At 39.3% G+C, this 18,738-nt stretch overlaps 2 protein-coding genes across 2 annotated transcripts in view; both read right to left on the bottom strand.

Moving 5' to 3' along the window:
* LOC132103133 (ephrin-B3-like) overlaps nt 1-11,178 on the bottom strand; it is a 63,202-nt gene extending 52,024 nt beyond the window's left edge. The window contains exon 1 of the mRNA XM_059507978.1: nt 10,715-11,178. Coding sequence (XP_059363961.1) covers nt 10,715-10,863 — 149 coding nt within the window. The 5' untranslated portion in view covers nt 10,864-11,178. The remainder of the gene's footprint in view (nt 1-10,714) is intronic.
* Nucleotides 11,179-13,019: 1,841 nt separating this feature from the next.
* si:dkey-111f13.5 (protein Hook homolog 2) lies at nt 13,020-18,402 on the bottom strand. Its single transcript, XM_059502578.1, has 6 exons — nt 17,811-18,402; nt 16,535-16,722; nt 15,650-15,886; nt 14,237-14,364; nt 13,937-14,006; nt 13,020-13,582 (listed from the first exon to the last, which is right to left on the bottom strand). Exons 1-6 carry the CDS (start codon nt 17,890-17,892, stop codon nt 13,442-13,444), a joined length of 846 nt encoding a protein of 281 aa, XP_059358561.1. The 5' UTR covers nt 17,893-18,402; the 3' UTR covers nt 13,020-13,441.
* Between the last annotated feature and the right edge of the window lie 336 nt (nt 18,403-18,738).

The raw sequence follows: 18,738 nt of genomic DNA, 5'->3' as shown, positions 1-18,738 counted from the left end.
AAAAATGACCTTCAATTATCTTATAAAAATGTCCAACTAAAAAAATCCATCTATTCACCATGGATTCAACCCAGACACACTATATACACAACTCTGCACACACACAAAGCTCCATCACTTCTGCGCAGTAAAAAGCTAGGGGAGTCTTTGTCTCCATCACCCCACAAACCCTCACACCCTTCCATCCTGGCATTTTAATCCCCCTTTCTTTAGGTGGACGGACAGAAAGAAAACCTCTCCATCTGTTCTCCCTCCCATGGCTTTGGAGTTATACTACAGCCGGACTCCAACAGAGAGAGATGTTGAGAGAAAGAGAAACAAAGAAAAGTGCATAAGGCCGGGGTAAAGGAAAGGTAAAGGGGGATTGATTTTCTTGTTGTCCAGCGGTACAGCACTGAGAAGGTGTGAGTCACACGGTCACACGTTTTTTCTGTTCTGATTGTGGAAATACAAAACAAATAAAATAAAATCTCAAGTCAACTCTAAAATAAAATAAAAAAGTTAAATAATTTTGTTTGCCAAGTAAGAGAGGCCCAGATATTTTGGGTGAAAAAAATTACAAAACAAGGCTTAGGCATCAAAACTAAATTGGGTTTTACAAATAAAGAATTTGCAAAACATTACACTAAACATTGTCATTAATGTTTATAGTCATATAACGTTTTTAAATATAAACTTGAAATGAGCATCTAATATTGGCTGATAATCAATATGATTCTGATGTATTGTGTTTTGCAATCATGAAACAGCAGGTGCGTTTAGTCGGATCGAGCCATTTCAATCCGACTGACGTGCTTGCATGTGACATTTTTATTCTGATTGTGCTTCTAGTCCTATTACGATCGGATTAGAAGGGTCCATGTAAACGCAGCTAGTGTTTTGATTCTTGCTGAGAGGGCCAACTTGCTTTTAAATGACTTTGACTGACAGCATAATCAAATTTACCATAGAAGCATTTAAAGGGCATGAGACACAGAACTTTCTGACGTGTCCTGTGGCTTTAAACATCAAGTGTATTCACAAGAACAGCTGTGTGTGTGAAAGTGCATCTGAGGTGTTCGGACTGGCACAAACCCGTCAAACCACCCACTTCAAAAAGACAGACAACACAGAGGAGAAACACAAGCAACTATTTAAACCCAGCACACACACACACACGCTTAACACGAGAGAGCAACTGGATTAAGAGACAGGAAAACTAATAGAAAGAGAGATTGAAAGAATGAGGGGAAGGTGGAAAGCAGGGGGGATTCATCGAGCGAAGCATAATTTTTGGCAAATGATTCAGTGTTTTAGCTGGAGTATGTTTGTGTGTGTGTGTGTGTTTGAGGTCTTTCAGCGAAGCTTTGTTCTGAGGGGAGGAGAGGGAGAGGGGGCAGAGGAGGAGAGACTCCAGAAAGCGAGAGCGATACGCTACTGACGGAGTGAGAGAGGGAGTCCGGCCTCCTAGGAAATTTAACCCCGAAGTTGGATGTGATCCAGCGCTCTGAGCTATAACATTTTTTAAACAGACGTACACATTAAAGCTTTTCTGCAGAAAGGAAAGAAACAGAGGAACAGAAAAAAGGGGTGAAAATCATAGGCGACTGCACTCAGAAGTGCATGTCAAGGCTGGGATGAATTATAGGAAACATTGCAGCTGAAATGCTGAAGCGATATTAAAACATGGCATCAGCACCGGGGACCAAACTGGAGCTGCCTGCCGTCCAGCTCCTGAATATAGGGTTCACCCTGCCGCCCCATTTCTACAAACACACACAAACAAACAAACACATAAACGCTTAACAGTTTTCTTACAGTTGAGGAACACTGATGTGAACTATGCCCAGAAACCCAAAAAAGATGGCGGTGTCATCTGATATTATAGTCATTTAATGAAAGCTTAAAGGATGCATACGTTTCAAATTTAAAGGAAGTTCACTCAAAAATGAAATGAATGTACTTAATGTCATTCTAAACCTCTGTGACATTCTTTCTTCTGTGAAACACAAAATAAGAAATTAAGTGAAATGCTGAAAACCTTATTTTATAATAAATTAAGGGCTGCCAAACTTTTAACAGGACAAAAAGAATCATACAAGTAATTCATATTGTGGCTATTTCATCTCCAGATCCAAATCTTTCCATCTAGTGCAATTCTTAAATCTCAGTTCTTAAATCTCAGTTCTTAAATCTCAGTTACGCTCTCATTCAGTTTATGTCAAGACATATCACATCAGGTTTGACATCAATGATATTAAATGTAATTTATTCTCATTACTGTTGTAAAACCGTGCTGCAACACGTCTTTAAGTGCTATTATGAGATGTTTAGTGCATTTTCAGCACATTAAGACTTACATTTTTCAAGGTTCAAAGATAGTGTGTAACATTTTGTATTGTTTTAATTGTATGGAGTCTAAGAAAAGTGTCAAATCTCATTATTAAAAAGAGTAGGAATGCACCAAAATTTAAATTCTGGCTTATAATAAGGAGGTGAAAATTAAATAAACAAAACAGCGTAGCATTAATTTATAAAAATCTGAAAATTATTAAACAGAACAACTAGTAAAATCAAACATAAAAACACGAAATATTAAAAATAAATTCCTAAAAACTTAAATAAATCATACAACCGCCTCAAAGCTAATCATGAAAAAGAATAGGAATGCACCGATATTAAAATTATGGTTAATTACAAGCTGAAAATTAAATATTAACAATGGCATATACATAGTATTACTATATTACAAATAACAAAATTATTAAATATAACAATTAGGAAAAACAAACAAACAAAAAAACACTCAAAACTGAAACGGAAGATTTTCAAATCTAATGAATATATTCAATATCAATCAAAGCCTTATCACTTCTAATATTAGCTTATAACTTGTACGGATATATCATGCATCCCTTTTAAAAGAGCACTCTTGAAATTCTGGAATAAACTCCTTGGGTGCTCCATGAAGATATAAGTCTCATAAGGGTTTAGCGGCATGAGGGTGAGTAATTGATGACAGAATGTTCATTTTTCCTTTAAGGGAACTGATTCAGAACTGATTACAACTGTTGACGGTAGTAATTATAGTCTCCATCATTTGTTTTTTCCATGTCAAAAGTGATCAGTGACAATAGCAGGAAACAGCACTGCTGGTGGGACTGGTTTATGTTTCCTAACATGACGGATTCTTCAAGCTGAAGTGTGCAGAGGAGCCGTGGGAGGGCCATGAGTTCTCATTAGGCTGGAACGCAGCCCTAGCGCTGTCACCAAGTGTGAGTGCTGCGTTCTGTTTTCTAGAAGGGAAGACTGTATGTGTGTGAGGCAGGAAGTCTTCAGGGTCGTGATCCATTGACCATCTCTCACACTCTGTAAGTAGGTCACGTCAAACCCATGGCCCCCTAACTGACAATTACAAACTGTCACACAAACACACAAGCAAGGACATTTTGGTCATTTTGTCTACTCAAGAACTTACAGATAAATCAACTGATTACTCTAGAGTAGCGGGCGGGGAGGGGGGGGGGGCTATTTTTGTAAATGTTGTTCATGTGTCTGATTTATAAAATAGAAAGTAAGAAATATATATATATATATATATTTATATATATATATATATATATATATATATATATATATATATATATATATATATATATAATTACAATTTTAAAATGGAATAATATTTCAAAATATTGCTGCTTTTACTTTTTTTTTTTTTTTTATCAAATAAATTCAGCTTTGGTGACCATAAGAGACTTATTTCAATAACATAAAAATCTTACTGACCCCAAACTTTTGAAGTGTGCGTATATATATATATATATATATATATATATATATATATATTAAAATGTCATTAATTCCTGTGATGGCAGAGCTGAATTTTCAGCATCATTACTACAGTCTTCCAGAAATTATCTTCCAGAAATCATTCTAATATGCTGATTTGGTGCTCAAGAAATATTTGTATAATTATCAATGATGAAATGCAATTTAATACTTGTTGAAACCAACCTTTTTTCAGGATTCTTTGATGAATAGAAAGTTCAAAATAACAGTATTTATTTGAAAAAATATTTTGTAATAATATAAAAGACTTTAATGCATTCTTTCTGAATAAAAGTAAAAAAATAAATAAATAAATAAATTTTGAATGCTAGTAAGTAAACATATGCCCTTGGCCCTACCTACAAACCCATATTTGTTCCTGATATATTTCAGTTTTTCTCAACTGGTCAAGAGGACTTCATAAAGAAAGAGGCTTTAGAGATCCTAATACACACACACACACTGTATTTTTAGCAAAGGCATTAACACAAATCATAGGGGCCACATTCAAAATCAAACAACACATCACTACAACAGCACAATCAGACGCCGCGGAGGACAGGAATGGTTTGCACATTGCACACTCTTTGAATACAACTGCAGATAACACAGTTTCCGTTGATAACTGCTGTTCCTCTCCTGTCTTCTGACTTTTTGTGTTCTTAACTGTAGAGATGACGATGCAAATGAAGTCTGGCTCCATGGGTCTGTCTCTCATTTACAGCTCCGAAATCAGTCACCTACAGCCTGAGCAGTGACACTGACCCCACTACTGACCCAGAGACCGACCCCAGAACAGACAGACAGGGATATCTTAATCACAGTGTACAGGCCAAACTAACTTCAAACCGCCTGTATCCTCTGATTAATATTGACCACCTATGATATTGACCACTAGAGAAACACTTCAAAGCTGCAGTCTATAGAGTAAACGGTGCTATCTCACACAGATTTTAGCCCTATGACCTTTAGATCAAGGCAGATCAAGGCAGACAGAGAGGCAGCGGAAGTCGATTAAAGTGGGCCCGGGTGACATGGGCTAATCTATAGGAAAAAAGTGGTTTTCCTCAGGCTAATTACGTTTACAATTCATCTAATCAACAAGAAAAAGCTTCTAATGATGCTATGGTGTGGTCAGTAGTTGCCAGGGTGTTGCTATGCAGTTGCTAGAATGTTACTTAAAGGCCAAGAGTCAAAAATGTCCATATTGGACTGTAAATATGGCTTGTATGCCTCTTTCAATGTATACTATACTATTAAAAATATTAGGGTCATAATTTTGGGATCACTAAGGGCTACATTTCTTTGATCAAAAAGACAATAAAAAGTAATATTTGTGAATTGTTTTTCCAATTAAAAAACTGGAACTGTTTTCTATTTGAATGTATATTTAATATGTAATTTATTCCTGTGATTCCTGTTAAATGCTTTAAAAAAGGAAAAACATTATCAAAAACATTCTACTAACTGAAAACAGTATATCACATTAAAACTTAACTTAAATTTAGGGGAAGTTGTGGCCCAGTGGTTAGAAAGTTTGACTCCTAACCCTAGGGTTGTGGATTTGAATCTCGGGCCGGCAATACCACGACTGAGGTGCCATTGAGCAAGGCATCGAACCCCAACTGCTCCCTGGGCGCTGCAGCATAAATGGCTGCCCACTGCTCTGGGTGTGTGTTCATGGTGTGTGTGTGTTCATGGTGTGTGTGTGTGTGTGCACTTTGGATGGGTTAAATGCAGAGCATGAATTCTGAGTATGGGTCACCATACTTGGCTGAATGTCATGTCACTTTTTGTTTTTAAAAACTCAACAAGAAAGAAAGAAAGAAAGAAAGAAAGAAAGAAAGAAAGAAGGAAAGCTAGAAAGTAAAAAGTAAGAAAGAAAGAAAAAAGGACTTCCCTGTCTCAATAGCCAAATCCAGACCTGATGGTATGTGTATGTGCGTGTGTCTTTGACCCAGGCTGGATCTTATGGCAGCAGGAGAAGATGATCCTGATTAGTCTGTGTGAGAACTAACCAAATACACAGAAAGCCTCCTGTCCAACGCTCATGTGACCCTTTAAATCTGTGAGTGGAATTAGCCAAGAAAGAAAGAGAGTGAAAACAGAAGTGAAGGTCTTAACATCTGTAGCAGCAGGTGGATGCAGACCTTGATCAGCTTTATTACAATAAAAAAAAGAAAAAGAAAAGGAAAAACACAAGGAAGACAGCAGAAATTGAGCTGAACTTATTCCCTGTTTCATATTCGGTCTGCGTTCTAATATATGATGTTTTATAACAAAGTTCGGGAGGAGCAGTCGCAGTTCATTAACCTGATTAACACAAGTGGAGACCAATCAGTAATCAACTCATGACAAGGTATAAATAACAGCAGAACTCTGTTCATTGACAGTTTTCAGCATCCCTCCTCCACCCCATTTCTCCTCACTTATAGATCCATCTACTCTTACCACAACCGGGGGGAGAACTCTGGGTTCGGGCCACATCCCGAGCTCGGAGCCCTCCACCCGGACAGCACGCCAAATACACATAACCTTACTGTATTAAATATACTTAGATGTGAACTCGTGAATATGGCTTAAGTGAGGAGGCCCAGTTTCCGAGAACTGTCATCACATACCTGCACACACAAATACAATGATTCAAACAAACACAGAGTGATGAGGGATGTTCAGAGCGAGACCACACACACACACCACACACACACTCATACCATTCTGCAGGGGTTTAGGAGGCCCGGGGTCCCCTGGGGGCCCGCTCTCGGGAACAGACTGTTCCCTGCCTGTTAGCATGAGTTTAATAATCAAACAGTGTGTGCGATGATTTACGTCCTTTCAATTATTTCTAAATAGTTTAAATTAATACCCCACAAACGTCTGGATGTATTTCGGCACACAGAAGTGTGTTTGTGTGAAAATGTGTTCCTTATATTTGCATCACACAGCCCCTGAACACACTTCTGGCTGTCTCCACAGGGAAGGCGCCTTTGTTTCCTCATTATATTGCCTTGTTTGTGTGTGTGTGTGTGTGTGTGTGTGTGTGTCTGGTCTGCAGGCAGGCTGCAGTTATTCTGCCACATCAGCTGAGAGCCATTTTCACAGCTCCTGTTGCTGAGAGCTCGTAAAGCCTCTAGCAGACCCAGCACCACACACACAAACACTCACAATTTTCCCCATTTCCCACTGCAGGGTCCTGAGCAGACGCTATATAAGAGCTCAAATGCTATTTAACACACTTTAATGCTATCTAATATACACATACACGCACTTGTTTACTTAGCTATCTAAAAGAGGAGAAAACATATATTGTTATAATGTTTTTTTTTTTGTTTTTTTTTACAATGACTAACCAAAATCAACCCTAAAACAAATTTCCCTTGCGCAAAAGAGTTGAATCCAGTCAGGAAGCTTAAATGGATCTACTCAGTTTAGCAAATTAACGCAGATTCAATCCTCTAATCCATTTGCATGTAAAAAAAAAAAAATAAAAAATAAAAAAACTTTCTATGTTTGTTTCTACATTTACATTCATTTAGCAGATGTTTATGCAAGGCGACTTACGTTACGAATTAGGACTTTCTGCACACAACCATGTATGTCAGTGACCTATTGAGAGTGTCTCTATTCTAATCCCTTCTCCCAATGACATCCCTCCAAAATTTCCCTCGTACTTTGCCTCATCTTAAGCCTTGAGATCAGTTAGCTAGCGCTTTTATCCAAGCCCAATTAGCCTGCGATAAATTAATTATTAAAAATCCAGTGGGGGTAACATATTTCTTTGAGAGCGAGCGCTGATACAAAAGGCCCACCACGCATACACACACAGACCCATTTATGGTAACACACAAATCCTTACAGTTACCCACATTCGCTCGTCTGAATTCATTATCAGAAACCACATGTTTGAGCTGGATCTGAATCTCTGAAATGCAATTACTGAAAGGCACAGTGATTTAGAAGAACATGGAAGCCTTCTGAACCGTTAGTAACCGTTTGGGATCAAATTACCCAATCCACATCTTAACATAGTCAATTGTGAGAATTACACAGCCCTAACTGACCCTTCAGAACATCAGTCAGAGATGTGTTTGCTCATCCAGAAAGAGCCGGGTACCAAGGACACACAAACGCACTGTCTTTCTTATGTGTATACAAAGTATCGGGTGTGAATGTCAGAAGGTGAAGGACGCTTCCCAGACAAAGCTGGCTCACTGAGAAACACCATTACTGTAACTGTACACAAAAAAGCCCTCCAGTTTCATGCCTTTTCAGTCTCAAGAAACCATTTTTCATGAACGCCCCCTTAATTAAATATACATTCCAGGAATTACATTAAACTGTTAAACAAACACAATTTTTCCTTTATAGATTTTTTACCCTAAGCAGACAATTTCAAGGTGATCTTTGTGCTGGACTTGCATTTTCTTAAGCCTAACTCAAACTGACATTCATGGCTTAGAAGATATTGATTTCTGTACATTTAAGGATGTGCCCCGCTGTTCATCCCTCGCCTCCCGGTCCCTCTTTCCTCCCATCACTTCTCTACTCCTCCTTCGTTCCTCTGATGGTTACACATGTTTCTAATTTCACCCAGTGAGGAGAGTGGCAGCACCATCATGAGAGGGTGAGATGGAGTAGTAGTAGTGATGGAGGGAGTGATGGGACTGAACGGGTGAATAAAACATTCTACAAGTGCAGGACCTCATCTTCAAAGCACTGAGGAGCAGAGGTTCACTGATCCCTATTAAATATACAGCACTGCCAACAATGTAACCTGCGTACAGCTACTTTTAGAGTGAACTGTGCAGACTCCTGTAGCCTGGAGCAAAACTACAGGGTGCAGATGTCTTGTAAGTGCGTGTCTGTGTAAGCAGCTAAATTTACTCTGCACATATTTTCAAATCAAATAATGAATATGGAGACGCTATGTTTATGTATGTGGTTTGTACGGAAAGAGACCAGACTTTACATTACAGTGTTCAAGCTACCATGTGACACAATAATAATTAAGTGGTTAATACAAGCAAACAGTCCATGTAGCCTAATGTATAGTGCATGTAAGGCAGAATTTGCGGCCAAATTAACCTGCCATTATATGGCCACTTTGATATTGTGAGCCATTAACCATGCTTCATTTGCCAATTCAACTGACTGTCCATTAAAAGTAATACATTTTCTTTTTCATTTTTTGTGAAAGGTTACTTACATATTTATCTGTAAAATGAACACTGACTGCAATGTACAGTTTCAACAAAATGAGAGTCCCCCCTTAATTGTGAGCGTTTCCCATTTGGAAAATAAGTGAATTAGGATCATTTAAAGTGTGAAGAATCTGTGTGAAAACCATTGCTCACTGCTGATCGACATACATTGATTACAAGTGATTGCATCAGTTAAAAACGATTGTCAGCGGTGTTGCTTCTCTCACTCCCAGGTAAAGGTCAAGCAGACAACGCGCGGTCACGGTCATGCCTCTCAGCCGCGCGCGCTCCCGTTTCAAACGATGTCCCCACAAACCCCTGCTCGATTAACACAAGCAACACCAACAAGAACCCTCATTAGGAGCGTCTGCCAGCGGCCACTGGGACAGAATAAACCCCCTCCATCCCCCCCGGCAGCATCTGTTGAAGCGCAGAGCCCGGTATATGCGCCACATGGACACATTAAAAACCTATTCGTCTTTCAAGAGCTCGTGGCACCACTAATAGCCCCTCATAACCCACATACCGATTTAGACCGGGCACACAAGTGCTCCCACGACGCCGGGTGTCCATTTAAACAAGCTCAGTAATGACAGAAGGACGAAAGAAAGAAAGGGGTCTACTCGGCCATAAATCGTCGTTTATGCGCCGGACACGCCGTTTGCATGGGTTTCTTTTGCTCCTCACTAAATGAATTCACAGTTGCTGGGTTGCAGAAACCTCCCCCTTATTAACAGATATATTCAACGATAAATCTAGCCGTAAAATAGGCTACCCACTATCCCTTCCTGCCGCAGAGAAAATCGTGTCACCTCCGTGACTGGAGTAATATATTTTGCAGCGTGAAATGGCACTAGGATTGACCATTGTAAGTTACAAACTTAACACTTGCGTGTGAAACTTTTCACTTCAGGTGCTTCCACGTTAACTAGTCCAGTGGAAGGTGTTGACTATTTTTTTTATTTAACTCCTGTCATAACAGCAGATAAGTTGGTAACTAATAAAAGTCCCCAAGGAGTAGCTTACGGTGCTGTTCCTTCACGCTTCTAGTTAAGGATACATTTCAGTTTCGTTCAAAGTTCGAGTTGTATTTTACAGAGTTGTCAGGTAGCCTATAAATACAAGTGCAGATGGTTTTGAATTCATGTAGCCTAAACATTTTTATATGGCCGGTGTAAATAGGTGTCGACGAAATCTAAAGTTTACAGTCTGTTTTGTTTAACAGCTGTCATGACAGAAGTTAAGCTGGTGACTAAAACAGCTCTGATGGCTTCTACGCGTTCTCACAAGTTGAAGCAAGAACGATTTACAAAGGTTGCATTGTTTAAATGGCATTAAGACGGAAAAATACTTGGTGTTGTGCAACTAAAATTCATGCCAATCTAACTGGAGCGTATCTAAAGGAGAGGCAGTGAAACAGTGCAGCGTCAATAACTGGCGGCTGTTGTCGTAAAATTCCTCAAATGTGGCACTTATTAGTCTGGCGACATTGATGCTCGAAACTTCTGCACACACTCGTGGTTATCCACTAAGGGGCTTGTCTGCGTAATAGCGCTTAACAGCTTTCTTTCCCCCTGCGAGAGACGTTTCAAAGCCGTCCTCCAACGACTTGTGCGAAAACACGAGGTGTTTCCAACGCAAAGCTCATCTTAAATAAACGGGGAATAAACGCCGTGCCCGATGCCTTTAGTTGCGGCTCTTACCTTTTGTTCACGGAATTCCAGTAGATGGGCTCCATGTTGGTCGCCGTGATCCCGAGTAAATCCACTAAGAATATCAGGAGAATTCTCAATCCATTTTCACAACCCCGACTCGCCATCTGAAATCCCGAATTCCGTCTATGTACTCCCATCAAAGCTGTGTGGGATACTCTCCCAGAGGCTGGAGATCTCTGGACTCGGAACAAAGCGTGTGTGCTGCAGGTGAATCCGTCAGTGTGATCAGGAACAACGTGTTTTGGGAGCCTGCATGGATAGCATATCTATTAAAACACACGCACGGGAGGATAGATTGAACAAAGATGCCGTCTATATGGATCTATGTAAAGAACTCCACAAAAAAACGTATTTTGGGAAAAATAGCTCGTGGACAAAACTCCGCCACAATATCAATTCCCACAGCCGTTTTGCTGCAATTTTTTTCCCTGCAGGAGTTTACTTTTCCAGTATTTCGTTATGCTTACTGAACTAGACTGAACCTATCTTTTCCATTTCCCTTTCACTCCCGCTTCATTCTGTTTTTTTTCCCCCGACGAATGTGATTGTAGATGGATGATGGTTTGGAATGAGCTTGTGCTCGCCTCTTCAGAAGAACATGTTGATGCTGGACAGATCTCGCTGCTTCTCTTTCTCTCCTCCAGTTCTCCAATTAAATTCTCCTGCTTGACTCCGAGATGGCAATAATTCCGTATGCACTTGAAATATTGAGGCGGGCAACAAACATTCCAGATAATTAGCAAAAAAAAAAATAGCAACACGAAACTAATTAATGCAAATGAAAAACAGACATCTCAAATGGATACATTTAGAAAATGTGCCGGGACTGACAAAATTATTGCCAGATTTTCCAGGGTGGAAAAAATATTGCAATCCTTAATCATGGGTCTCGGTTGCAGGGTATTTGAGAATATGCTCGGATGTGGCAAGTCAGATAGATCATCTCTCGCCTGTCCTGCTTGGATTCTCTCGATGTCTCTCTCTCTCTCTCTGTCTCTGGCTGCAAACCCGACTAGTGAGACTAGTGTTCCTAACGCTCGGTGCACACTGACAGACTGAGTGCGTTGTGAGAGAGAAAGAGAAAGAGAGAGAGAGAGAGAGAGAAGAGGCGGAGGGGAAACATAGAGGGGGAATGGGGAGGTTGTGCGCGCTCGAATAAGAAAAATCCCATCTTCCGGCTGGAGTGCGCACTAACGGAGCGGATTTTTCTTTGGGGGATTTGTTTTTCCGCATGTAGAGGTGCTATTAGCTTAAATCACGCCAGTCACGAACACATACATATACCATGTAAACATATTTCCCCACGCTCTAAAGGATTCTCTATATCCATAAATAAATAATAACAGTCTCAGAGCACGTCTTTTTTGTGACTGCTTCTTTCTCGGTTTGATATGATGATGATCGTGATCCCCGGCACCCGATCACACCGATCAGCCCTGTGCTTTCAGAAGCGACGGCTTACGGCGCTACAGCGCCCCCAGTGCATGCACTGCTAACGGTGCATGTAATAACATTTCATGCTGGTGGTAACGACACTAATGAAAAGCTTAGTAAGATATGCAGCAGATAAAGAGTTTGTTTAATAAATATCTCTACCGTCCAATTGAAACTGGAATGATTTTCAGCGCTCTGCGTAGCTATGTGAGAAATCGGTAATTAATTGTGTTTTTATGCTTGTCTATTACAACTACAATTTAGAAGTGTATTATTTACTTAAGTGCGGCTGATGGGACCCAAGGAGTAAAACCTTGCCTACACTGACACCCAGCGCTGAAGTATCTCTTTACAGACAGCACGCTGCAAATCTCGACGCCCTTTTGGACATCCATATCAATTTTATATACTAATATTAATGTAATTGTATGTAATATTAATATAACAGTTAGAAACGCTAAATCAGTTCATTTTATCCATCCATCCATTCATGTCACATTTCTTTTAAAATTTTACTACTGTCTTAATTCATCAAAAGATTTCGAATGGCATTTTAAAAAATTGTATTTAAAGCAGAGTAGTTGCTAAATATCTAGGTTTTTTAACGACTAGCAAACGTCTAGTAAACGAGGTAATTTAATAAAAAAAAATTATTGAGGCTTGTAGCAACAGCCCCAATAATTTTTTTATTAGATTTTTTTACCTTTAATATGCATGCCTATTTGTCATTATGGAATCTTGCTGTTTTTTCGTGCAACAGTTTTCTAGTTAAAATGTCTAGTATACTGTTCATTTGGATCAGTGAGTAACATTACACACAATGCATGTTAATGTAATTAAAATATGACTAACATTAACAATATGTAAGCTGCTCCAGGAAAATATTACATATTTAATATGTTGTTGTTCATCAGTAGTGTCAATCACTACACTATAATGCAAAATAAGACTAATAGGGTTTTAAATATGCAGAATTATTTATAAAAATGTGATTGATAAACCAACTAGTTCAACATAGTCTTACTACTAGATTTTATCTTGCAACACTGCAAAAATGTATATACATATTTTATTTATTATGAAAGAGTTGACATGTTTCATTACTAAAAAAAATACTTTGTTAAGATAAATGTATTAATGAAAGTATATTTTAGATGCCACAATCTTTTATCATTTATCCGTTTCAAATGGTTTTAGACAAAGTACAGCGTGTAGCGTAGGACACTGCTTTGACTGCTATGACATGTCATACTCAGACAGTGTACACACTGCCATCACAAATTAGGAGGTGATCTCATCAGTCTGTGAAGCAGTGTCCATGAAACCTGGCTCTCTCCCCAGTCTGCGCAGCTTTAAGAGGTAATCAGAGTGGAGGGAGGAATCAGTCAGGTCCACAAACAGCTTGTAGCTGGCCTGCACCTTCTGAAAGACAGAAAGAGAGAAGGAAGCACACAAACATGCTGATTCAGTTTTAGTTCAACAGGTGCAATTAGTTTGACAGGTGGATCATCATAATGACCAAAGATGGAAACGTCCTCAAGCAAAGAGTCAAATGTCAATACTGTTGTCTATTAAGGCAAGGAGGAACACAGACTCATGGGGAGAAACAAACTAAGCTTAATAAGAACCAAATGTCGGAGGATTGTGCTGGCATGGGAAAAGAGAAAGTTCTGTTATGCCGTCATTTTGTTGCAAGGTGTTGCAGATCCTGGATTTGAGCGGGTCCCTTTTCAAAGCTGTTCATTTATTCACGATGACCTCATTATAAGGGCTGACCTTAAACTCTGCTTCATACTGACTGCGCTCCCTGCAGGCCTGCTCCAGACTGTCCTGCAGCTGCTGTATCCTGGAACACACACAAAACAAAAAAAGAAGGAAAATTCGTGGAGAAGCGGTGTTGATGACGACAACAAAATCTATCAAATCTAGGATTCTAGTGGAAAAGGGAGAAGGTAGAGAGATACAAAGAGAGAAAATTTATGAAATTTACAAAAGGCGGGAAGGAGAAAGAGAATAGCTGAGATGCATCACAACATGAAGCTGGGGTGCGCAGGAGAGTTTCATGTGTATTTTTACCAGTTTTGTAGCTTAGATATCTTCTCTTCATGTCTGTCCTGTAGGGCCTGTTTCTCTCTTTCTGCCTCCATGTCACACTCCTCACGAATACTTCTCTCAGCATCCCGCACACACCTCCTCACACACTCCTGACACAGGCAGAGGAAGGAAATGAGCAAGGTGAATGACTCACAACTCTACTTGATTCTGATTGCTTAGGTTTTAAACTTTGCAAATGTTGTTTCTTCAACTATTTGCATAGTTGATGTATTAGTTAAAACAAATCAGTAGTCGCTTAACTGTTAACTATTATTCATTGTGTTGTGTCTGATTTGCATACAACAGAACCTGATGCAAATTTTCACTATGGCCCACGCATAATGTTATTCATTATTTACAGTTTCCTTGGAATTAAATAAAATATGCTACTTTATTTTGTATGGTGTATGACTTATAGTTTATCATGTCACATAATTTAGTTGATTATTTTTTGCACTTGTTTTTACCTGGCAAACCAGCTCGTGCAAGCACATGCATTCATTTCTTCATGTGATTTTTGAGGGGATGGAAAATCAATGAATGAAAAAAATATTGTCTTCTCAATTCTCAGCCATATAATCCAAGTCAGTGAAATGATCTGTGATAACTTTTAAGTTCGACCCAACTTCTCGCGAATGCGGCAGTATTTTGTGTGCACAAACATGCTTGCAGACCGCCAGCAAAACCATCTACATTTGGCTGCTTTCCTCATGTCTCCCATTGAAAATCAACATCAAATTCAGTTTTAATACTAATACATTATTGTTAGTGTTCATCTAGTTGTTAACCCGATTGTTTTGAACAATGTCCACGTATTTATTTATTTAAAGGGTAAGTGGAATAATGTTATAGCTGCCAGTCCTTATTACTTATTAAATCAACTGATTGTACATTATCCAGCAATTTTTTTTTCTATATCTTATATTTATATTAACATGTAACTATATACATGGTCTGAAGAAGAAGTGGATGTTGGCCATGCTTAACTTAGGCTACTACTATTATACCAGTGGTTCTGCGTGGTTGCTGGGGTTTTTAGGCCAATTAAATATTGAATCATGGTTGAGCACCCGGTAAGAGAGATTATTCTGATTGGCTGTTGAGCTTATGCAGGGTATACACTTCACGATTTTCAAAGTAACCTACTAGACATCACACTAGCCTACACAACTGTTTATCCTGAAGTTTCTGTGATTTGCTCATTACACATCAAATCAGCAACTGGGGGTCACACATTATACTATAATTGAGACTATGCGATCATTGCTCACATGAATGAGCATCAGTTGGTCTAAAATCATGTAAGGGATACCCGGCATGAGAGAACCACCTTAAAGATGGTCACCCCAATGTAGGTTTATCTGATTTACCTATTGTGTGAAGCAAGCATCCCACCTGTGTCTCTTCTCGTACAGTGTGTATTATTTTCTCTCTGGTCTCCTCTGCTTCTTTGTGCAGCTGGTCTTGTAGCTTCCTGCAGGCCTCCCTTACGGCTTGGACCTTGTCTTCCTCCATCAGGTCTTCAAATTGAGCTCTGAACTGGGCCTGCAGCTCGACCTGGAGCTCTCGCCTCATTTCAGCCTCCAGCCTGTCCCTGGCTTGCAGGGCCTCTTGAAACCAGGCCTGCAGACTCTGGGGAAGAAGTGATGGAGAACAGCAAGGCAACAGAGGGAAAGGGATTAAAGTAAATGGGGAGGACAGAGGAGGATGAATTGAAAAAGGGAGAGAAGTAGAGTAGATGAAGATGTTGGGGTGAAACCGGAAAGTGGGAGATGGAGAGGTAGAGAGAGCACAAGGAGACAGCGGGCGTTAGGGAGGGAGAGAAAGCAAAAGATGGATCAGCAGTGTTGGCAGTGCAACTGTACTGGGCTTTTGAAGAGGAGAGTCATCTCTGAGTTTGGCTGTTGCTTGCTTTCCCTGGAGAGCAATTACACAAGCAGTTACATCCCATTACAAAAGCTCTTCTCATTTCTCTGACACAATGGCAAAGCTTTGACTGATACTGGCATTGGAGTAGTAACCGGATCATTCATAAAATCTGACACTCGGATGCAACGAGGAGAGAAGTTGAAGATTATGCTGCTGGACACGGAAAAAGAAGTTGAATAAGAAGCTGACTCTTTTTATCAGAAAGTTTTAATCAAGTCCTAATAAAATCTCTCCGAACTGCTCCCCTGGAGACTGAAATATGGATTTTTGAATTCCAGTTGTGTTACAGTCTAATGTGTCTGTATTAATTACTTTTTCAACATGGTTCACTCGAGGATTGCAAATATTCACCTCCTCTTGGAGTTTAAGGGCAGCATGTTTCTCCTTCTCCGCCAGCTGCTTAAATTCCTCCATGGGGGGGACATCAGGCTGCTCTCGTTCAATCGCAGGCCGTGGATTGACCAAGCTCGGAGCCAGTTTTATGTGGTCGTCTGTTCTAACACGGGAAGATGACCATGGACATAACTGTTCTCCTAGTTCTGAAAGAAGTGGTTTTGGCATGGGAGTCAGTGGTTGAAACAGGTGGCAACTGATCATAATCGTAAAAATTACATATGGCTGTTAAATATTATATGTTATAAATGAAAGCTCGTATGCATGTCACATGAGGAAATGTCTCAGATGCACATAGGAAAGAAAAACTATAAATGTTATCTATAATATCTCACTCGTTTATCTTGGACACTGACAAGATTTAATGGAGAGCAAATGAAAACTTTGGTGTAAGTCTTTCCACATGTTCCTCCTGTGGACAAAGACCCACTTCTAGACCCCTCCTTTATAGAGTTTCAGAAAGAAAAGTTTCAGACTGTGCTCAGATTTGCCAAGTTACCAAAGTCAGCAATCTAATGAGATTTTTCCAAATATTTCTCATCAAGTTCTTACAAGACTAAAGAATGTGAGAATTTCTGTCCACATTCATTTACAGTACAGTTCTATACACGCAATGACAAAAACTGGACTATTTGTGTATACTTTTAATTTAATGAATTTTAGAAGAAAAAACACAGTCACAGTTAATACATAAAGGAAACTTAACCAAAAACTGTATTATAGGGACAGTTCACCCAGAAATAAAGTGTCACATCATTCCAGACCTGCACGATTTTCTTTCTTTTATGAAAAATTAAAGAACATATTTTGTTGAAAAAAAAAAATTTCCATTCACACAATGAAAGTCAATGGGGTCCACTGTTGTTTTGCTGTTGAACAACAAAGTCATCCAAGTTGAGGCTCAATAGAATTCTAATTTTTGGCTGAAATATTCCTTTGAGTAAAATGTCTTTGAGTTATAAAATAGCAGCTTCTAAGCAAGTAGACTTTCCTTTGGGTGAGTATATATATTTTCTGACCTCTATTTGTACATTTCTTTATATGTGAGACAAAAGTCCAGCAGACATTGCAGTAGTAATGCCAGAGTCATTAGGCTGGATGTGGGGAGGTTGATTGCACTGATTGCTCTGTGCTTTGCTCTAGTTGTCCAAGGCAGAGAATGTCACATCCTAGATGTGATCTGGTACGAACTAATGATGGCTTAAAGAGACATATGTTTTAAGGCTACACTCACCCAGAATGTGTGTGTGGAGCACTCTCTGTGTGCTTAGAGTCGTCCTGTTCACCATCTTCTCGAGAGACCTTGTGTCCCACATTTTGCCTTCACAAACACTGCACCTTGGTCTACAAAGAAACACCAGAGTTTGGCTCTTAAAAACTCACAATTTCCTGCCCTCCACCACGTCTCGTTTTCTTTTGGGATTTGTCTTTTCTCTCAGCCTTTGACTAGCTGATGGTCGCTTGGCAACATGGACAACAAAACAACAGACTGTGCTGCTTAGCATTCAAGAATGATTTGATCCAAGAGATTTGAGACAAGATGCCTGCCAGCGTGTGTGTATGGGTGTGTGTTTGATTGTGTGGAAGTGTTTTATGAGCAGCCTCCCACTGCGCTAGTCATTTGAGATGTTTTGCTTCAGGGTTCATGCTCATTTGTGGGTCATATTTTGTGCAATCTAAAGAGCCCAAAATGGAATATAATGGCCAAAAAGGAAGCTCACAGATATTTTGAAGCCAAAACATAGGAGAAGATGTGACAGAAATACTTTGAAACACTAAATCAAATTAAAAAAAATCAATCCAAAAGCTAAACATCCATTAAAACAAACATTATTTTTAATAGTAATATCAAAATAAAATAAAACTAGTTTTAATTTTCCTTAAAACAATATAACTTGCTTGCCCATGCAAAGGTTTCTGCCTGTCCCTACGGGAAATGCCCACTGGAGTGCCACAGGGCTCTGTACTTTGCACTTTAATTTACCATTTACATCAAATCAGTTATCGTCACCTCTAATCACTAGGCATCCTCATGAATCACTGCATATCTGATAAGTATTAATGTCTGGATGAATGCCCATCATGTTAAACTGAATTAAAAAAAAAAAGAAGAAAAGAAAAAAAAAAAAACCTGTAGGAACAAGGTTTGCCAAGACCTCATC

This window comes from Carassius carassius, chromosome 2 (genome assembly GCF_963082965.1).
Source record: "Carassius carassius chromosome 2, fCarCar2.1, whole genome shotgun sequence".
Lineage (NCBI taxonomy): Eukaryota > Metazoa > Chordata > Actinopteri > Cypriniformes > Cyprinidae > Carassius > Carassius carassius.
Note: the sequence above shows the minus strand (reverse complement) of the source record. Positions and strands in the feature narration are given on the sequence as shown.